The 23,018-nt window shown below is 33.6% G+C and overlaps 1 protein-coding gene and 1 long non-coding RNA gene across 2 annotated transcripts; one reads left to right on the top strand and one right to left on the bottom strand.

The window, feature by feature from the left end:
- Positions 1–17,555: 17,555 nt before the first annotated feature.
- Positions 17,556–20,603, top strand: LOC132303598 (uncharacterized). Its single transcript, XR_009481295.1, has 3 exons — positions 17,556–17,941; positions 18,018–18,194; positions 20,309–20,603. It is a non-coding gene; the product is annotated as an uncharacterized LOC132303598 (long non-coding RNA).
- Positions 20,604–21,100: 497 nt separating this feature from the next.
- Positions 21,101–22,882, bottom strand: LOC132303596 (receptor kinase-like protein Xa21). Its single transcript, XM_059800919.1, has 2 exons — positions 21,968–22,882; positions 21,101–21,681 (listed from the first exon to the last, which is right to left on the bottom strand). Exons 1-2 carry the CDS (start codon positions 22,731–22,733, stop codon positions 21,293–21,295), a joined length of 1,155 nt encoding a protein of 384 aa, XP_059656902.1. The 5' UTR covers positions 22,734–22,882; the 3' UTR covers positions 21,101–21,292.
- Positions 22,883–23,018: the final 136 nt, after the last annotated feature.

Here is a 23,018-nt window from a genome sequence, read left to right as displayed (position 1 = left end):
AAACGAGCCGTGCTTGAACAACGCTGGGTACGACTCGCATAGACTTGTGAACATGGGTTTGTTAAGGCTCGTGAACAAGACTCGTATCAGGCTCGTTATACATATCAACAAAGGCCTATTTATTTTTGTTATACATTTAAAATGTTTAGTCTAGCTTGGCCCAGCTCACATTTTTCATTAATATGGCCTCAAGAATTATAACTCACTGGCCCAAAGAAGATCCATCATGGCCCAAATAAAATTTCATCTCACCCATTAAATTAAAATCCATCTCATCCGTTGATTTTGTAGATGTTATAAACCCTAAAACTAAGGCCACCATTCATTTCTGCCTCTTCTCCATGGCAAATCCAATCGTCAGTCTCTCTCTCTCTCTCACTCACTCACTCACATATATGCCTCTTCTCCAAATCAACTCCACTGGCTTAGTACACCGACAACAACTCTTCCATTAACACAACTAGCTCTGTCTTTCTTTAATCAACTCCATCGTTTAATCCACCAATAACCCCTCCACCAGCCACAACTCTCTCTCTCATATCTGAAGGCATCGTTTGTCGTTGTTATCATTGATGGTCGTCCTTTATCCTCTCAAATGACGTCGTCCGTTGTCCCTCCGTAGTCTGTGTCGTTGTTTCTCCATCCTCGCCATCGTCGGTCGCCATCCTTTGTCCTCATCATCAACGTCGTCCGCATTTAATTATTATTTTATTTTTTTTTTGGAATACTAATTAATTTTGTAATTTAAAAAAAAAAAAAATTTAACGAGCCGAGTCCGAGATTTTAAAATTAAGACAAGCCCAAGCAGACCCAAGCTCGGGTTCGGCTCGATTCATTTGTAGCCCTACTCTCTATGTGAGTATTCCTTCTTTAGTTCTTTGTAGCAAATTACTTTGTTTTCCTGTTCTTTAAGGTTGTATCTCATTTTAATCATACATTTTTAAGATGATTTTTATTTTGTTATATCAGGTTGAGGTTGTTGAACTGTGATAGGGAAAAATAACCTACCTTGACCAGCCGACAGACCTCTTCGACATATTTCGTTATCAGAGATAAAGATTTTCTTCGGATAAGAATGATAACATTTTTTATCTAGGATAATGAATGACGGCGTAGTTCAATAGCGTGAGGATAACTTTGGTACAATTTGAGAAAGTCAAAGGAGTAAATCATATCCCCGACAAATCTGGCAACAAACGATCTCCTTTGATCTCGCACAAGCGGATCTCCCGCGGGATCAATTTGATTCCAATTGACAGCCATAAATAGAGCACCAAGCCATTAAAGAAGGTATGAGAAAAAACCGCTAAAGAGAGTATACATAATTATTATGTGATACGATTACAAGTACTAACTTGATCGTATGAAGGTCCTTGGCTGGCACCCCACCGGTGCCATTCGAGATGACGTCCTTTTATTTTCCAAGTAAACGCCGTCATTCCGAGTTGCGAGGATTTTCGCATCAATAGCTGGCACCGTCTGTGGGAACAATTAGTTCTCTGAAGAAATAATAATCCTGACGCGACTTAGCTCGAACGGCAAAACGATAGTTTCCGATCATGAAAACCATCCCAAAGTCATCAGTTGACAATAGGTTTCCATGTTTTTATATAAGGACAGGTCTCTACATCATGATTACCTGTCCATCATATTGGGGGTAAAACGGTGGGTTGCGTGATGCCACCCAGTGTATGATGACAATAATAATAATTTGCCACGCCGACCCAGCAGTCCAATGTGATGTTTTCCATCTAACGATGCTTGGACCCCTCACTACTGAGGTTTGGTCATCTAAGACCAAACTCTATCTCTGGCTGCAGCCAACTACCAATGCAGCCAACTACCAAGGCATAATCGTTGAAGACTAAGACCTGATCCTTTTGCGCCTACATAAATGAGTTGGTCTCCACCCATTAAGAAGATCACTACCAATAAAGGGGTTTCTATCTACTAGTAAAGCCTCCACCTACCAGACGACAGTCGTCACCTTTCTTCCTTTGCAGGAATTGCCTATTGACTTCAAATTATGCAGAGTTTTGAATTGATAATCCATGGCAGTTTAATTTTCAGTAATCATTTCTAACACAATCTAATATTTTTAGACAACTGTAAATTATTGCAGCACCAGACACCCTGTCCGCTATATGAACGTCTATAGAATGGGTCATCACCCAAGATCCCATCATCGGGGGCAGAATAGTGGATCACACGATATTAATCGTCGATTTACATATGAAGGGAAATAGGTTTTATCATCGCGGTGTCGTATATAATTAAAGCTTGCTTCATTTATTAGAGAGACAAGACGACTATTTCTCGTATTAAAGGGGTCATTCTCCTTTAGACTACACATCTTCCCCCCATAAGGGTTACAAGGTATGATAATGAGTGTTCTGTGCTACAAGACCCAGGCTGAATGAATCCCGTAATCAATATCCCCGTACTATAAGGGATAGTAAATGAGTGTCCTGTATTAAAAGGACCTAGGCTGAATGAATCCCGTAATCAATATCCCTGTACTATAAAGGATAGTAAATGAAATACAATGGAAAAAATTAAATTACAATTTTAAATACAATGGAAAAAATTAAATTACATTATTGAATTTTCAAACGGCTAAATCAAAACCTTAATTACATTCATCCAAAGATAAAATTACATTCTATTAACCTATAAGTTTCATCCATGGCCCAAACATACATCATCATCCATTCACAATTATACATACATCATCATGTATCAATGTACTAAATCATATATCAACATACATCAATATATATATATATATATATATATATATATATATATATATATAATTTGGATCCATGATGATGACTTTGATAAAAACAAGATCTCTAGTAATGAATCAAACCATGCTCTGATACCATTGTTGGGAAACGTGTAAGTTTTAAAAACTTTTTGAGGGATTTTCATTCACAGATCTTGATTCATCACTTAGAAACAAGTTTTATGCAAAAATAAAATATGATGTATCATTCAATTAACAGATTGAATACTTACATTAAAGGTCTGAGTAAACCTTTAAATCTTTCCTCTAAAGTGATTGTTCTCACTTATTGTAGATCCTTTAGTAAGATGCATTCTCCTTGGATCTCCATCTTCTTGGTAATTGTTTTACTTTTAGGAATCACTCATAAGCCTCCATGAATGACCTTAGAAAATTAGGCTTATGGGAGCCTCTATTAGATGAGAATACTAACCCTAATTTTCTAGAGAGAGAAAATATATTCATTTTTTCTTCTTCCAAAAATCATTCCCAAAATATACATAGACCATGTATATATATAGGCAACATAAAGATAAAGAAAATGAAACAATAAATTCTTCTCAATCTCTAATTCACATGTCTCAAATCTAATAGGATTCTAATATCAAGTTGGGCTATGAGTGAGAATCCTTTGGACTTATTATTTTATTGGCTACAATGAATTAATAATTGGCCCGATCTATGGACCCAATTCAATTAATTTATAAATTAATTTCTACTCTACTAAAAGAAATTAATTGAACTTCAATTAAATAATAAATAACCTCTAAATCAATGTTACACTTTGATCCCTCTATGCATAATTAGTTATCGGATAAATAAAGCCATCAATCTGACTACTTAATTAATATATTTATTTTGGTACCATTGATTATTTCTGACTCGATCATAATAAAATATTTGTTTGACAAAAATAGTAATTTAAATAAATAAATATATATATAAATCATTTTTGTTTAAAAACACACGAAGGCCTTCGAATTTACTTTGTGATCAACCATAATCAATACAAAATAAATACAAGTAGCAATGATGCAAATATTGAAAATATAACCCTCTAACTATTAATTATATAACTACCCAAAGTGTCGGTTTAAAGATCCCGAAGTATTCGCCGAACAAATCAAAATAATTATTAATTAAAAAAAGAGTTTATACTTTTCTCATATTTAAGAGTCAAATGTCATGATAGTAATAGAAAGCAATTGCATATGACGGCTCTCGCAATATATCTCAACCTAACACAGATCCAGTTCAAGTCTTAATTAATTATGAGTCCATTTATAATTACCGACTATAAACAATTTATGATTACTATTTATATTCATGTATTGATCGTCATTACATACATATATAAATATCTCTTGTAATCAAGTGAACACTATCAATTCTATAATGAATCGAAATATAATATATTGAATTCACTAATTGTATAAAGTATAAATATTTTAGAATGAACACATGTCACTTCAATTCAAACAGGAATTTGCTATGCCAGGGCACATAAATCCCAACACTTGTAACATCTAAAATTAAATGAAGATTATGGATTTGAACACGGAAGATCTTCCGGTTCAAGTAAGATGGTTTTAATTCTGAATTTGATATGTGTTCCTTTTTAAATGATTTCATATCAAATTTTTTTTTTTTTTTTTTTTTTTTTTTTTTTTTTTCAAGACTTCTGAGTTCCAGTTGCGATGGTGGTGTTGTGCTCTTGGGATTGCTCGCCATTGGTGTACCACTGATATTCTATTATTATGGGACTAAATGGGGGAAGAAAGTAGAAGAGATAGCAGAATCTCCAACTTTGGCGTTGAGAGAATAAATCTCAACATGAGAAGGAGATATCGCATTTGGAATTGATGGTGGTAAGTATTATTGACTCAATTGCTCACTGTTGCTTCGTCAATTCAATCAGAATCTCCAACTTTGGCGTTGAGAGAAAAATCCGTGTGAGTTCGAGTAGGGTGGTTTGGGGTTACCCCGCCCCACCTCTTTAGATAATTAAATACTTTTTTTACCCTCTTATATATTTGGGTAAATTACTCTTACCTCCCTCGAGGTTTGCCTTAATTACACTCGGCTTAAAGTTGCGAATTTTTTTTGATCAACCTCCCTGAAGTTTGGTTGACATAATCAAAATTTCAAAATTGCCCTTATGCAAAACAAAATGATAAAATTAACTTTATATTAATCATGTGAAATGGAATTTTGAATCATAAAGTTTCAAATCAAAATACCCTTAATTTTTTAACACTTAATTATTGTAATACATATATATAACCGAAATTAATTTTTTTTAACCATGCAAGCTTAAAAGTTAAATTTTATGTTCACGTAATTTTATTCCTAAGTGGAAAATTTGCAAAAACTAATTAACAAACATTGGAAACTAAATTAATATTTATAGTAACTAAATTTCAAATTAATATAAATGTAGAATTAAAAATTTATAAATATGTAAATAAGTTTATATTTTGTTTAAGGACATCTTTATACTTCATTAAAAATCTTAGCAGGTTTAAATATATATATAGACACACCATGCCCTAACCTTACCTCACACACGCTATACCCTAACTTTACTACCGCATTTTTATCGTTCTACTGCCAAGACCCTTTACACGCACGGTGATATGAAGATAACATATATCATATATGTCTGTTTGTCTCTCTCTCTCTCTCTATATATAAGGGATATAAATCTTTCAATATTTTTTGAAGTAAAGCAGGAGTAGAAGTGATAATGAAGGACAAAAATCGTCTCCATTCCCTCTCACTGGAAACTGTCTAGTGAGGGGTAAATTGCTGAGTTAGCAAATGGGTTAAAGCAGTATTTACTTCACTTTGTCTTATACATAATTTGTATATACTTCTGTATTTGAGTTTCAATTTTTCCTCAAAAGGAAAGTTGACCTTCCTCCCAAAACACTACAATATATACTGAATCTGAAATATCAAACAGGAAATCCCTCTCTGAAATTTGAAATATCAAAACACAACCTCATCCAAGATCATTGGTAACAATCGAGACAAGGCAACCAAGAGAGTTTTCTTACACATAAACATAAAAAATTTTAAGAAGAAGCAGAGCAAGTCAGATTATCCGGCTAAGAAGCGGAACTGAGGATGTACAAATAAGCAAAATGATCTCCCTATTCAAAGAAGGTCCGTTCTGAAACAAACAAAATAAGATCTAGTCAAAAAATCACCATACATTCTGGCGAGAAGCTAAAATTTTTGATAAAGAAGAGATTCCCCCCAAAAAAAATCCGACAGTTCACGAGAAGCTAAAGCTCCGATCATTATAAACATTAGGTTGTTATTTTGAATTTCTTGTAATTTTATTCATAATGATATATCAAATTTATCTTATACGACAGCAATCCAGTGGTGATTATTGGTAATCAAAAAATTTGAAAGCTAGGTTCATCACCTACTTTTTCTAATAGCATACAGATCAATTTATTATGCATACAACTTATTTAAACATGTATCATGTATGAATTGCATATTGAATTAACATATTTTTCTAACACGTTAAAAAAATTAACTTCCACAACTTAATTTCATAACTCCTAAATTAATAATAAGAATCACAAATATTTTCAATATATATGTAGGAAGATTTACATATTCCATCACCTACTTTTTGTAACAACATACAATACAAAAGTTGGAATGATCAAATTATTATTATCACAACTTTCTTTTAACATTTATCATGTATGAATTGCATATAACATCAATATATTTTCCTAACACGTTAAAAAAAAAATTAACTTCCACAACTCAATTTCACAATTACTAAATTAATAATAAGAATCACAAATACTTTCAATATATATGTAGGAAGATTTGCATATTCCAACACCTACTTTTTGTAACAGCATACAATACAAAAGTTAGAAAGATTAAATTATTATTATCACAACTTTTTTAAACAAGTATCATGTATGAAGTGCATATAACATCAACATGTTTTCCTAACACGTTAAAAAAATTAACTTTCACAACTTAATTTCACAATTCCTAAATTAATAATAAGAATTACAAATACTTTTAACATATATGTAGGAAGATTTGCATATTCCATATAGTTGGAGAGATCAAATTATTATTATCATAACTTTTTTAAACATGTATCACGCATGAATTGCATATATCATCAACATAATTTCCTAACACGTTAAAAAAATTAATTTCCAAAACTCTAAAATCTATATAATTAGTCAATTATTTCAAAACCCTAAAATGTCAAATAAATTTATATTTTGATACTAAACTGTACCGATATATAATTAATGTTTAAGATTTGTAATTTTACTGAAAAGGAATAAAATAAAATATTTTTGTATATAATATATTGTTATACGTATATTTGGATACTGAACTGTAATTTATATATATATATATAATGTATAACTGTATGTTGTATAGAGATTTGTAATTTTACTAAAAAGGAATAGAATAAAATATTTTTTTATATGATATATTGTTATACGTATATTTTGATACTAACCTATACCGATATATTTTTGTATTTAAGATTTGTATATATATTTTTGTATATATATAATGTATAAGTGTATGTTGTATTGAGATTTGTAATTTTACTAAAAATGAATGGAATAAAATATTTTTGTATATAATATATTGTTATACGTATATTTGGAATGACGCCAATACATTTTTGTATATAAGATTTGTATTAGATTTGTATAGATATAATGTATAAGTGTATGTTGTATAGTTGGAGATCGTACTTTTTATTTGGCTGCTGTATTAGTATATGTGGTAAAAATAGAGTATATTAGTAACTTTGTTACTGACTAGGCGCTGAGTTATCGGGTGTCAAGCGATGATGTGGCAAAAAGGGCTGAGGTGGTTTGATCTCAGCCCTTAATTTTCACTGGACAGAGTTCGGTGAGAAATGCATTGGAGCATATTCGGATCCAAGAATTACACAAAAGATGGCAAAATGATTGATGGTGTAATGACCCGATTTTTCGGAATAATTTTTTTTTACTATTCATAAATTTCTTTTTACTATTAATTAATTAATTCCTTTCTTGTGACCGAAGGGTTTTGAGTTTGGTTTTGTGTTCAGATTGGACTTCCGACTTCACGAGCATCCATATTATTTTATTTCTATAAAATACGTATCTTTACTTTTGTAGAAAAGTACACCGGTTGTGCACTGTGTCTGTAGGGGCATGGGTGCAAAGATTTTTGGGAATCATTATTATTTTTTGGAGTGTTTTCATAAATATCTTTTGAAGATATTTTAGTTAAGGAGTTTTTAAAAAGTATCTTTTAGAGGATATTTTCTTTCTATGGCATTTTTATAGTTATTTCATTTTTTAGGGGTCATTGTGTAATTAACGAAAGTTTGAGAATGATATTTTTAAAGATTTACAGTTTTTCTTTTTTTTAAGATTTTGCTAACTTGTGTCAATCATGGGCCCCATGGCTAATAAGTAAAAAATAAATAAATAATTGTGAGGTCAGGAAGTGGGAAGAGGAAGACTTTGACCAAAGTAAGTGGACCTTTACTTGACGGGTGCATCACTAACGGGCGCAAATCCTCTGTTGTGAGCTTTTTATGCGGTCCCCTATTGTGAGTTTTAAGTGGCCTATATTTTGCCACATCATTCTTCATTTAATAGCTCTTAAGGTAGCGTTTGAGTGGAATTGAGACATCGTTTGGATCCTTCTTCACCACCATTTATAAGGATCTTCACACACAAAATAAGTTATGCACATAATACAAACTAAGTAATGTCACATACAAATGTAACTCAATTCAACATACAGTGTTTGGTAATTACACCACCATTTATAAGTATCTTCACCCTTAAATTAAGGTATGCACATAAATGGTAATATTACTTTTAGACTCCTGTGATGTTACTTTTTAGATCCTGTGATGTTACTTATAAATGGTGGTGAAATGTTACTTATAAATGGTGGTGTATCTTCACCCTTAAATTAAGGTATACACAAAAATGGTGATGTTACTTTTAAACTCCTATGATGTTACTTTTTAGATTATGTGATGTTACTTATAAATGGTGGTGAAATGTTACTTATAAATGGTGGTGAAATTGCCAAACGCGGACTTAATGTCTATTTTATGAAGAAATACGTGGCCAAATCAACGCCACAAGACAGTGGACAGTAGAGGACTGCAAGAATAATTACAACAGGTGATTCGAGCCTTATCACTAACACGTACTGATATTTAGAAACTAAACAAAACCAATGGTAAAAAGAAAAAAAAATCTAATAGTATCAAGCCTTGTATAACTTTGTATTTCAAAAAATAAGAGTACATTTTTTAAATAAATTATTAAATAATTTTTATATTAATATATTACATATTAAAAGGACCAATTTTACCCTTTTTTTTCCGCCTATATTGAACCGCCCCTGCCACCACCACTATTATTTAGAGTTGGTATTCATTAAATTTTATTATTAATGGGTTTAATAACAATCGAAGATATACTATCAAACATCAATACTTAAATTTTATTTAATCAATTAAGCCTTGTAAAATAAAGTAATCACTAACTGTATGCACTCTAATGTTTTATTCCATTCCTTTTTATTCATTCCTTTGAATGAAAAAATTAAAAAATTCATCAATAGACTAGTGATCGAGCGATATCAAATTCTTATTTTTCATAAAGAGAAAACAGATGACACAATTTAAATAAGTAAAATATTAATTAAATCAATATCCCAAAAATATCCAAATATCAAAAGTTACCACTTGAATGTAATCACAAAATACAATAATTTAAGGAGCATATGGGAAAAGTGATCGGAACGGATAGAAAAGGGAGCAAAAAAAATGTAGCTCGGGGCTCCTACAAGTATTAGGTCTCAATTTGTTAAATAAAGAAAATCTAACACACAATTTCATTTGACTTATTTATAATTGATTATTTATCAGGTCTCTATGTTTATATATATATATATATATATATATATATATATATTGCAATTGATGTTACCAAGAGAAGAAAAAAAAAAAAGAAAAGTAAAGACCTGATACATATGAGTCATATATCAATTACTTTATATATATATATTTATATTGCATTTGATGTTACCAAGAGAAGAAAAAAAAAACAGAAAAAGAGTAAAGACCTGATAAATACGAGTCATATATAAATTACTTTCCATTATTTAACAAATAGAGACTTGATATTTGTAGGCTCAGAGCAACATTTTTTTCCCCTTTGTTTATCCCTATAAAAAAAAACGTGTATATATATAATTATAGTATTTTTCTAATTAACCAATAATACTTTTAGATTGTATTGAATTTCAATTTTTTTTTTTTTTAAAAAAAAATTACTAAATCACCAAACCATATCTTGAAAGTATCCAAAACATATTGTTGTCATGTCCGGCTAAAAAATAAAATATTCCATATTCAAAATACTTCTAACCAAATTCGACATCTATCCAGACTGTATTTGTGAATCTGACAAGTGTATACTTAAGAGAAGTATACGTGCTGGATTGGACTCGAAAAATGAGGGTGTTTAAATTTTTTTTTTCCCTTTTCATCTTAGACGGCAGATCTGCCACCGCGAGGGGTGGGTTTAGGGGAGGTCTGTAAGATGGAACGAACATGGGCAGGACATGTCTCTGTTATCAATTGGGGGTTTTCAATTTCTTGCACATATAATACGGGGTAAGTGCAGAAAACACCCCTCTATTTTCAGAAAGTTGCAAATAACACCCAGACTGTTCAAAATTGACCCCTCTAATTTTAAAAAGTTTCAAATAAGGGCTTTTTGTCAGAGGGGTAGGTAAAAATACTAAAATACCTCCCAATATTCTTTATTTAATAATAATAAAAAAAATTGAAGAAGTTGAAATTACCCAAATAGATATTAACCTAAACTACGTTGTTTTGGGTAATGAAACACAACACAGGCAAACTATGTCGTTTGGCTAATGAACACTAAAAAAGGTTAGGGTTATCCAACCAACACCACCATCAGTCATTCCATTATACCATCTCATACCAACACGATCGGAGATTAGAGAGAACCATGTTTTCGAGACAGAATTGAATCGAATGTGGGATTTCGGTGGCATAAGCAAAAGGATCTCCATCACTAGGTCGTGGTTACTGCCGATGATTTTAGCAGTGGTGGAGGAGATTTAGGCCATTAATCAACTTCTTCTTCTTCTTTTTCTCTTCTCTCTCTCACTTTTGTTGAATCCACTTCAGACTTGTTCCTTTCTTTGAATTGTTCTAATTAAACACTTATAAAACAAACGGATCAGAACACAAGGGAAACGGTGAGACAGATTGAAAGTCGTGGTCTTTGCTTAAGTCTGTGGAGACAAATTGACAATACGGAAAGAACGCCGGCAAAGCTGATTGGAATAGACAATACAACCATCGGCAGATCTGACTAGAATAGACGAGCGCGGTGTAGGTGGTGATTGACAATTTGCTAAAGAAAACCCTAGGAATTGAGATTAGACGGAGATAAATCTGGGTTGATGAGAAAGAAACCATCTTTGTTACTTTCTCTCTCTATTCTCTGCTTCGGTTTCAAAATGCCAGAAGAACTAAATTTGGATTAATTCCAAAACTTATTTATTTACTTATTTTCTTTCCTATTTTCTCGAGAATCCAACTTCTGTTACCTGAAGTTTTCATTTCTTACAAACTTGTATGATCTGGGTTTTCTTTCGATCACATTTCATTTCAATAAAACTTGAGTTTTCAGAAGATCCCTGGTTGAACTTTGACTATGAAACTTTCTTTTGGGGATACTCATAATAATTAGAAATTTCATTATATTATTCCAAATACTAGTATTAACATCTTCGTGTGATCTTTTTGGTTACTTAGATTACTTCAATAGAGCCTCTACTTTACTTGGATTGGTGTAGAATAACTCTCTCTCTCATCAATCATCATTATTAGGGTCTGATTTCTGGGTTGGTGTATTAGTGTGTTTGTAACAGATTCTTGTTGTGCAACCTTGAAATTGAATAGCCATTTGGCAAAAGTAAACAAAGTTGGTCCCATCAACATATTATGGCCAAATCAATTAACTAATAATAGTTTGAAAATTGAGAAAAGGGTGTGGAAGATCAAACATTGGGTACTTGCTTCCTCTGTTATTACATCAAACAATGGCAGAGAGACTGTGGTATGTTATTTTTCATTATCTAATCCATGTTATTGTTTGTCGGTGATGAGAAGGTGGGGAAGTTTTTATCTATTTTGGAGTGGAGGACTCCGTAATCCTCCTCCATTACCAATTTTTAGGGAACAAGAAATGCAAAGAAAATATGAGAAGTATCACTTTCGAATATTTTGAATTTCAATCCAAGTTAAGTAAATATTAATATTTGCTAGTTTTTCTTTCTGATTTTTTTGAATTTACTTTTTATTCCAAATGATTACCAAAACAAATCACAAGTTTGATCCATGAACCACGGCATGTCACTGTGTGATTTGGTTAAAGCATTAGTATTTGAAATAATCACATCTAATATATAAACAGTCAATGAACCAATAATTAATTTGGAATTTTTGTTTTAAATTATTTATTTTAGGGGAAAAAATTGGACCTAATTTATAAATTTAACTAAAACACAAAATTTAAAAATTATTTTTATGTTTTCAAAAAACCCCCTATATTTTCAAAAGTGTACAAAAAAACCCCTGTGTTTTCAAAGGGGTATTTTGGGTAGTACAAAAGGATAGTTTTGGTATTAAAGGCCACTTTTGCTCACATGCACGGCACATGCCAAATTTGTTGGTCAGAAGCCCTTATTTGCAACTTTTTGAAATTAGAGGGGTATTTTCTGCACTTACCCCCATATAATACATACGTCTATGGTATGCATATATATCCATTGCAAATAGTTTGTTGACCAACAAAATAGATATTTTACATGGTGTATTGTGATATATTCATGTGTATTCCAGGGGTGAAGTCAGTGTATGTCCAGAGAGGACATGCCCTCCTACCCTACTATATTATATATGGTGATTTTTGTAATATATATATATATATATATATATATATGAAAATTTGTTTATAATGCCCCCTAAAACTATTTTTTTTTTTAGTACTTTCCTCTTTCTTTTTCTTTTTTTTTTTTTTAAAAAAAAATCTTTAATTTCCTTACAAAAGTAAAATTTCTCTGCTTCAAACACGCTTTAATTCTAGTTCTTTTCAAAGTCATGTCATTCTTCTTTCATTTTCCTCTTAAAATAATTATTGTTCTTCTTCTCGCATGACAGACATACCTTAATTTCTGTTAGATTCCCAATGGTTACTTAACGATGATTTGGTGTTTGTTTTTTTTTTTTTTTTTGCAACAAACAAGATGATTCAAGGTCTTAAGTGTCAAAATGATAGTTAGAGGATTTTTTAAGGGATAGAAGTAACTTCATGTGGTTTAATGCATTAATTAACCCAATGATTAAGTTTTATTTAAGGTCTTAAGTGTCAAAATGATAGTTAGGGGTTTTTATTTAGGGATATAAGTAACTTCATGGGGTTTAATGCAATTAACCCAATGAATTATTAAGTTCTATTTTTTAATCAATTTTTTTAATTTAAATTATATTATTGTTTTGATTATAGTATTACTTTTATTATTTTTTTGGAATTCAATACAATTAAAATATATTATTGCTTTGATTATAGTATTATTTTTCGTATCCACTAGGCCTACATTGTATCTTATTTTTTGAGATTTGCCATATTACCATGTACTTGTATTCTGTATCCGTATTCGTACTTCATAGATTTCAATACAAACTCAATGAGATAAACAATCAAAGCTAGAAAGAAAAAAAAAAAATGGATGCAATCGGTCATGGTAGCGAAAGAGAGAATTGGAGGAGAGTCAAATGGTTATGGCTTAGGTGAAACAAATTCCTCTTCGTTGTTCTCATCACTTCGTGTTGAATAACTGTGGCTTTCCTAAAACTATTCTTCACACCCTCTTTAATTTATTGTTGTTGTCAGATGTGGATCGTGGAAAAGAGAAAGAGGAGGCGGTAGCGGAGGCTACGGATGGTGAAGGTGATGCTGGGTAGTGTGGAGCCTGATATATACTGTACACCAAGCCCCAACTTCACAGTAAGTTGGTGGGGGGTTGCAGAGGGCAGAGCCCCCCTGTTCGAAGGTGGTGGTTCGGGGGCTTGCCCTAACCCGATTTTTTTGGAGAGTATTTTGATAATTTTCGCACTTGTTATATTGTCCTAGTGCGAGGGCATTTTTTCATTTTGAACTCTCTGTATCCGCTACGATTTTTTTATCATCATAGTGAAAATCCATACAACCCTTGGACGTAGCCCTGATTTTAGGTGAACCAAGTAAAATCTTTGCGTTCTTGTGTTTTCTGTTTAATTTTGCGACAACTGGTATCAGAGCCATTAGGTTTGAGTGGGAGCAATGGGTACAAAAGAAGGAAAGATCAAGATCGACAAGTTCAATGGTACAGCTTTCGGGTTCTGGTAGATGCAAATTGAGGATTATCTGTATTAGAAGAAGTTGTATCAGCCTCTTTCCGGAGAGAAACCAGAAGAGATGAAGGATGATGATTGGGCCCTTCTTGATCGGTAAGAACTATGGATCATTCGATTGATACTGTCTCGTAACGTTGCCTTCAACATCGCAAAGAAGACGACAATAGCAGGTTTGATGACTGTCCTTTCAAATATGTATGAGAAACCAACTGCATCTAACAAGGTATATTTGATAAGGCGATTATTGAACCTAAGAATGTCAGAAGGCGCTTCAATGACTGACTATCTAAACGAGTTTAACATTGTTACGACTTAGTTAAGCTCTGTAAATATCGAGTTTGATGATGTTGTTAAGGCGTTGCTTCTCTTATCCTCTTTACCAGAAAGCTTGAACGGTACTGTTACAGCAGTGAGTAGTTCTTCAGGGAAAAGAAGATTGAAGTTATATGATGTTCGGGACTTGATTCTCAGTGAAGATATTCGCAGAAGGGAAATAGGAGAATCATCTAGATCTACTTTCAATACCGAGGGCAAAAGAAGAAATTCTTAAAGATCAGACTCAGATCGCAGTAAATGTAAATCCAAACACAAAAGCAAGTCAAAAACTATAACCTGCTGGAACTATGGAAAGAAGGGGCATTTAAGGTTTGAGTGTTGAGCACCAAAAAAGTAGAGCGAAGGAAAACAAGAATTTGTAAACGCAGTCAGAGAAGAGGTTGTTGATGCTTTGATTTTGAGTGTAGATAATCCAATTGAGTCTTGGGTTTTAGACTCAGGTGCATCCTTTCATTCTACCCCGCATCGTGAAATCGTAGAGAACTATATTAGTGGTGATTTTGGAAAGTTCTATTTGGCTAATGATGAGTCTTTGAATATTGTGGGTAAATGTGATGTTCAGATCAGGCAACCTAATGGGTTGTGTATAAGATTCAGAATTTGAGGCATGTTCCTGGTTTGAAGAGAAATTTGATCTCTGTGGGATAACTTGATGATGATGGGCACACTGTTAACTTCGTAGGTGGTTTATGAAAAATCACCACTAGTCGTAGCTCGTGCAAGCAAGGCAGGTACTCTATACATGCAACAAACACCAAGAATGCCATTGTTGTTCCTGATGTTAGCGTAGATTCAAACATGTGGCATTGTAGGCTGGGTCATATGAGTGAGAAGGGGATGAAGGTACTTCTGTCGAAAGTAAAACTGTCGGGTATTAAATCAGCTGAAATAGGTTTGTGTGAGGATTGTATCTTTGAGAAATAGAAGAAGGTTAGTTTTTCAAAGGCTAACAGGACACATAAGACAGAGAAATTAGAGTTGGTTCATACAGACGTGTGGGGGCCTTCTCTAGTTTCATCTCTTGACGGCTCATTATATTATGTTACCTTTATCGATGATTCTACGAGAAAGGTATGGATTTATTTTTTGAAAAATAAATTTGAAGTTTATAATACTTTCAAAAATTTTAAGGCCATGGTGGAGAATGAGACTGGCTTAAAGATGAAGTGTTTGAAGCCTGATAATGGCGGTGAGTATGAAGACAGAGGCTTCAAAGAGTTCTGTGCTATTAATGGGATCAGAATGGAATATACTATTCTTAAAACCCCACAACAGAATGGGGTTGCAGAACGCATGAACAGAACCTTGAATGAGCATGCTCAGAGTATGAGGGTACATGTTGGATTGCCTAAGATGTTTTGGGCTGATATAGTTAACACTGCAGCATACTTGATCAATCGGGGACCTTCTGTTTCTTCGGATGGAGGCTTACTATAGGAGGCTTGGAGCGAAAAAGAGGTAAATTTTTTACATCTCAAAGTGTTTAGTTGTATTTCATATGTGCATATAAGTTCTGATGCTAGAAGCAAGCTTGATCCAAAGTAAAAAAAAATGTACTTTTATTGGGTATGGCACTAATGAGTTTGGTTATCGGTTTTGGTATGATCAAAACCGGAAGATAATTAGAAACAGAGATGTCGTGTTCAATGAGAAAGTAATGTATAAGGATATGTTAACATCAGATTCTACTAATGCATGTGCTCATGCTGAAAAGGATGAGTTTGTTGCATTGGAGGAAATCTCCGAGTAAGATGTGCATAGGAGAGTTCAGAAAAATCCAAAAAATAAAGTTCCACAGATGGAACAAGGTACACCTACTATTCCATTGAGATGGTCATCTAGAGTCTCCAAACTTACACAGCGTTTCTCGCCTTCTTTACACTATTTGTTGTTATCTGATGGTGGTGAACCAAAGAGTTATGATGAAGCATTGCAGGTTCGTGATTCAACTAAGTTGGAATTAGCTATGCAGGATGAGATAGACTCACTTATGTCAAATCAGACGTGGGAGTTAACTGAACTACCAAAGGGCAAGAAGGCTTTACATAACAAGTCGGTTTACAAAATCAAGGAAGAACATGATGGCAGTAAGCGTTACAAATCCAGATTGGTTATGAAGGGATTTCAGCAAAAGCATGGTGTTGACTACACTGAGATTTTCTTCCCGGTTGTGAAGTTGACTATAATCAGATTGGTGCTTGGAATTGTGGCTGCAAAAAATGTGCATCTAGAGCAGTTAAACGTGAAGACTGTCTTTCTCCATGGTGATTTGGAGGAAGATATCTATATGAGACAATCATAGGGATTCACAGTGCCAAAAAAGCAGGGTTTGGTATGCAAGCTAAAAATTAGCTTGTATGGTTTGAAATAGATCCCAAACAGTGGTATAAGAAGTTTGATGGATTCATGTGCAGTAATGGTTTCATGAGATGTTATGCAGATCATTGTTATATCCAAGTTTTTTAAAGGGCATTTTGGTAATTTTTGCACTTGTTAAGTTGCCCGAGAGCGAGAGTATTTATTTATTCTGAACTCTATCTATCCGCTATAATTTTTTTATCATTATGGTAAAAATTCCTGTAACCCTTAGACATAACCTTGATTTGAAGTGAATTAAGTAAAATTTGTGAGTTCTTCTTATGTTTTCTATTTAATTCCGCAACAGCTGATTGGCTTGGCTGTCAAGAAGATCGAATTTGTAATATATACATACATATTTACATACACACATGGATGTGTGCATAATCTGTTATGTTAGTTTTAAATTTTAAATTAGTTACTCAGTTGTCATTCTCTAATAGACCACATGAGCAAAATTATTCGTAAGAGTATTAGGATTGCTCGATACTCCAATGACTGAAGAGGATATTATATGAAGCAATTCCATTATATATTCAAATACGGTGTCGTTGTAAACAATTTCATTACATTCCTTTCCTCTTTTCGGGTTTCTTCACTTGCTGTGCTCCATCAAACCCACAAGGCAGCTCGTCTTCTACAGAGTTAGGGTTTCGTCACTCTGTTAGTCTGTTGTGCTCCATCAACAACCCACAAGGCAGCCATTCTCCAGCAATCAATCTGTAATGGCATTTCTGCGCAAACTAAGCCTTCGACGCTTCAGTCTTCTCCCAGCTCGTCCATTTTCAACCACCCCACCACATCCTCCCTTTCCAGACTCCTTTTTTCACGGGGTCTAACCGAGTCCCAACAAGCCTTCCGGGAAGGGTTTGAACAAGGTTTTCAGCATGGGTATGGACAAGGCTTGAGCAAGGGTTCCGGATCTGGTAAGCGATTGCCTCCTCTATCTTTCTGTATATGTTATTGTTATATATTCTAATGTATTTGATTTTCAATTTCTAGGGTTTTCCGGGTTAAAATTTTCGGATCTCGTTTTTGGATTCACCATCATTGGGGTCCCCGTCTGTCTATTGGGATTAAGGCGAGCACAATGGGATGAGACAATGCGGTCTTTGGAACTCTGGCACCAGGAAATGATTGATGATATGAAAAGACTGGAAGGGATTTTACTGATGGGAGGTAAGAGTTTAGTTATCATAATAACATTGAAGAACTTATTTCTGGTGTTTAATTTTTAATGCCTCTTTTGAGTTCTATTAATTGGTGTGGTTTCGTTACTGTATTTGCTATCAAGTTATAGTGTTTTTTTTTTTTTTTTTTTTTTTTTTTTTTTGATAAGTAATAGTGTTTTTAAGCATCAATGCTGATAGCTTCACATTCAATACTTGGTTGTGATTCACTTTGCTTCACCCGATTTGGACATATATATTATTTTAGCATCAATGCTGTACCTGATATATATATATATATATATATATATATATATATTATTTGTCTATGAACATCCTATTTGGAAATGGTTATGGTTCACTTTGCTTCACTCTGAAATTGAATGACACTTATTTGTTTGTTATTTTACTTTGTAGAGATGTATATGGTATTCATTATTTTATCGAAGTATGTTGAATTGGCAAAGACAGTTACATTGGACTAGTATTTTATTTAATTCACTTATTTATTTTATATATAATTATATTATGTTTGAATCTTGCCTGATGATATGCAGGCCTGGGTTTAGTTGGATTTTCATTTCATTCTTATCCTCTTGATTTGTATTTTTATTTTAATACTGAAATTCCTAATCTCTTTAACTCGGGCATTAATAAAGTAAATTAAATAGGAAACAAAAGTCAAGGCCAACTCGGAACTTCGCATTGGTCCAAGTTACCGACTTGCAGCCCTAGGTGTGATATAAAGATTCAGTTGTGTAAGAGATGATACAATAGGATTACTTATGTATTGTAGACACGGTTTTATATACGGCCTTGAGGGAAAAGCTGTGACAGAGCCACTTTCTTACTTTTTTGTACGTAATTTTGTGGCATTTTAAAAAATGACTCCCTAAAATTCTTGTTTTCAAAAAGTCTTTGTAAATCTTTCCTATTATTCTTTGTACAGAGCCATTAGAAGGTGCATCCTGATCTCAGGGACACCATGTTTTTCATCCGAAAAGTCTTCAAGTTGGCTTGTGGATCTTCTTCTCTATTCACAATAGTGATGCAGATTCTATATTCACAACGCAGGTTCTCCTTTCCTATACCTAGTAGTACAGGAGTTTGTGCGTGAATCCAATAGGTTTCTTGTGGTGTTGCCTCTAAATTCTCATGGTACATGAAGGCCATGTGTATGTAGAGGCATGCTATAGCCACCAATTTAAGTAATTTCGATCTGTGGAACAGTTTGTGTGTATGGGTTTTTAAGTCTTTCCATAGTGTTCAATTTGATACAACCCACCTTGCATTTATTTTTTATTTTTATTTTTTTGGGTATGGCAGTCGAAATTGCATTGCAACGTCATTTTGATATTTATATATATATATATTTAGAACCACCTTAGAGAAAAGAAAATTGGATATGTACAGTATTATAACAACTTCTTAGAACCAGAATACATATGTATTTAATTATATAATATGTGAATATAGAGTATACTTATATACATATGTATAATTTAAAAATATATTTATATGGATTTATGTATGATAAAAATATACGTGCATTATGATTAACATTCTCTTAATTAAAAATCATAAAGGTTTTTTGATGAATCTGCCAAAAGGATTTGAACCGCGTTTCCATTTGATACCATCCTGTTCTTGACAGATTTGAAAATTATTCCAAATTTGATTTGCCTCTTCTGCCGTGAACATAGGTTTCTGCCACTGTCCATTTGGAATAATGGCACTACGGTTTGCAGACTTTGGAAGATAAAACATTCTGTATATCCTGTGCCCAAACTTGATCACAAATCTCTTCCATTACAGAAACTAATCACAATTGCTGTTGAAATTGCTCGAGGAATGGAATGCATTCACTCACAAGGTGTCATTCATAGGGACCTCAAACCTGAGAATATCCTTGTTCTCCCAAACACCAGCTTTCTCGATCAAGAAGGCCATGTTTGGGGAAGATAGTAATTAATGATTGTACCTGAAATATATATTATATATGTATGTACATCCTATTTGGAAATGGTTATGGTTCACTTTGCTTCACCCCCAATGGAGACTTATTTGGTTGTCATTTAACAACTTTGATGCTCATTTTAGTTGGTTTCTGTTATTTTGGAATAGGTGGTAAGAAGGATGCTGGCACAGCAACTCCCTCCCCTTCAAAGCAAGCTGGCGGCGAATATTCCTGAAAAATTTGTCTTGAAATCTTGTTTTGGTTTAATAACTTGTTCTAGTAGAACTAACATCTTCACTTTTAAAGTGCTGTAAAGTCTAATTCAAAGGCCGAGCATAGCGGCAAATAGAGTTCGTTCTAGTTGACATACATTTGGGGTTTTTGAAATTGTATTAGTTAAATGGATTAAATACTCTGCTTTCACGAGCATATGAATGATTATATTGTTACATTCTCAAGCTCTATTTAGGCTCATGGAGTTGGTTTTCTAGCTGAATGCTAGGTTATAATTAATCTTTGTTACCTAATTTGCAAGTCTCAGATGTTTATGTGACAATTGATGAGATGATCTTTACCTTTTCCAGTGCACTGGAAATGGTATCCCTTTCGTTAAGACTAGATTTGTTTTTTCTGGAACCCTTATATGCATGTAGATTTTGAAAAGTATTAGATACGAGTTAAAGCCAAAATTCAAATTCAAATTTTTGATAAATTTAGAAAGCATTTCACAGCTTGCTACATTGAGGTGGTGACGAGTTTTAGTGACCCACACAGTTCACCATTTTGTTTACCAATGAACCTTTTTTCTTTTTACCAAGGATGGACAAGAAAGGTGGACTAATGGGGCTTAGTGTGGCATGCTTGTCAATCCTTGCATCTACCAAATCATAAGGGACAAGCTAGAGATTTGTGTCTCTGAGCTTCAAAGTGTATCTCCAATTCCGAGAGCAATAAGAAAGTAAAAAAAGAAATAATAATTCATAAATTCTTCAACCGTCTTTAACCTTTCCACGGACTTAAATACAAACTAGGATGAGCAAAACCTATATATCTATATATCTACGGTCCTTCAAATAATTCTGTAAAAACCTATACATCTATGGAGCTGAAGTATGATTTTTCAACTGTGTATTCTCTCCCATACTTCTATATCATCTCTCTCTCTCCGAACCCAAGAAATAATTTCTAATTACATGGAGTTGCAAGAGAACATCACCTATATTCTTCCTTTCTCTTGGAAATTGAGCTGAACATACGACTCCAATCCGAAGTATCAATCCCAAACACTTCTCTATTCTTCCCCTGTTGCCTTCGCTATTCTGGCCTGTCCTGTTTGACTCGTATTCTTCTTCCAATTTGAGTAGGGGATCAACAATCTCCATCACTCTATCTGGGAGAGCAATCTTCACGAAGTTATGGAGGCTTAAGTTTTCCATAAACATACCATCGGTAGGTCTTTTATGCGTAAACATTTCTAGTAAGAGTATTCCATAACTATACACGTCACCTTGAGTTGTAACCTCCCCTCCCAGACCATATTCTGCAATTTGTAAGAATTTAACACAACATTCAAAATGTTTTTATTATCGACTATTATGTTCAAACACGGCACCAAAAGTGAAGAACAACAGTTCCAATATGCTCAACCTCATTATATTTACTAATTTGAGTCATCTCTAAGTAGAGGAGGATCAAAATAGCGTAGACAAGTGTTATGTACCTACAATGTTACAATATTGAAACTAAATATATTTCCCTAAAAAAATTAAACCAGTCTCTTTTACCGAAAATATATGAAAGTAAGAGACGTAGAAATTACCAATTACCTGGCGCGACATAACCAATTGTTCCTCTTATTCCAATTGATGAATTTGATTGCATATGATTGAATCTCCTTGTGGTAGTAGGTGTAAGAAACCTTGCTAGCCCAAAATCACCTACACGGGCACAAAGCTTGTTGTCAAGGAGAATATTACTCGGCTTTAGATCACAATGAATGATTGCTGGTCGGCATTGGTTGTGAAGATAATCCAATGCACACGCCACATCGATGGCTATGTTTAGCCTCTGGATTAGATTCAAGCTCCTTGAGTTGAGCTGCACGGATAAATTTGGATGCAACCACTCATCCAAACTCCCATTAGGCATGAACTCAAAGACCAAAGCTTTGAAATCATTGCCTTTGAGATCAAAGCCCGAGCAACATGTGATGATCTTGACAAGATTCCTATGGCGAATGTACCTCAACGCGTCACATTCCGCCACAAAACTCTTTCTTGCTCCTCGGCATTGAAGCTTGAGTACCTTAACAGCAACTTCTCCGCCAAAACTCAGAACCCCTTTATAAATAGAGCCATAACGTCCCTCCCCAACCAGCTTGGCCGGAGAGAACCCATCGGTAGCTTGAAGAAGTTCTGCGTGAGAAACTTTGGTGTAGTGATTTCCTAATGAAGAGTCTGATACAAGAGGCTTCACTTTGCGATTTTTGGTCCAATAATGAATTGCACAAATATTTGATATCCATAGAAGAACATAAAAGATGACACCAACTACAAGAATTGCTATTCTAAGAGTAGCAGGAGATCCTTCCATATGTATGTTGATCAATTTTGAAGCATAAACAAATGGTTAAGCAATTGTGGTGTGAAAGTTGTAGTCGTCTAGATTGCCTATGGAAGGCAAGAGGAAAGAGAGAGACGACTTGGGGGTACTCGTCAAGTTGACTGAAACATGAATGTGAATGGAAATGTCAATGTGATACAAATGGAAGGTTGTACATGATTCAGGGGTCACGTCAAGACTTGTTTTTCGGGGTAGACTTCGTCGTTTGAACTTTCAACAAAAGGATATATGAGTAAAAACACACAGGTGAATCAC

The sequence above is a fragment of the Cornus florida genome, unplaced genomic scaffold (assembly GCF_030987335.1).
Source record: "Cornus florida cultivar Cherokee Brave unplaced genomic scaffold, ASM3098733v1 CherokeeBrave_3.0.0_Hap2_Chr04, whole genome shotgun sequence".
Lineage (NCBI taxonomy): Eukaryota > Viridiplantae > Streptophyta > Magnoliopsida > Cornales > Cornaceae > Cornus > Cornus florida.
Note: the sequence above shows the minus strand (reverse complement) of the source record. Positions and strands in the feature narration are given on the sequence as shown.

Bases quoted from the DNA above. Each gene is read 5' to 3' on its own strand.
- LOC132303596 (XM_059800919.1), bottom strand. From the start codon at position 22,733: ATGGAAGGATCTCCTGCTACTCTTAGAATAGCAATTCTTGTAGTTGGT. The intron at 21,682-21,967 runs GTAATTGGTAAT...TACAAATTGCAG, and splicing joins AATTGGTTATGTCGCGCCAG to AATATGGTCTGGGAGGGGAG.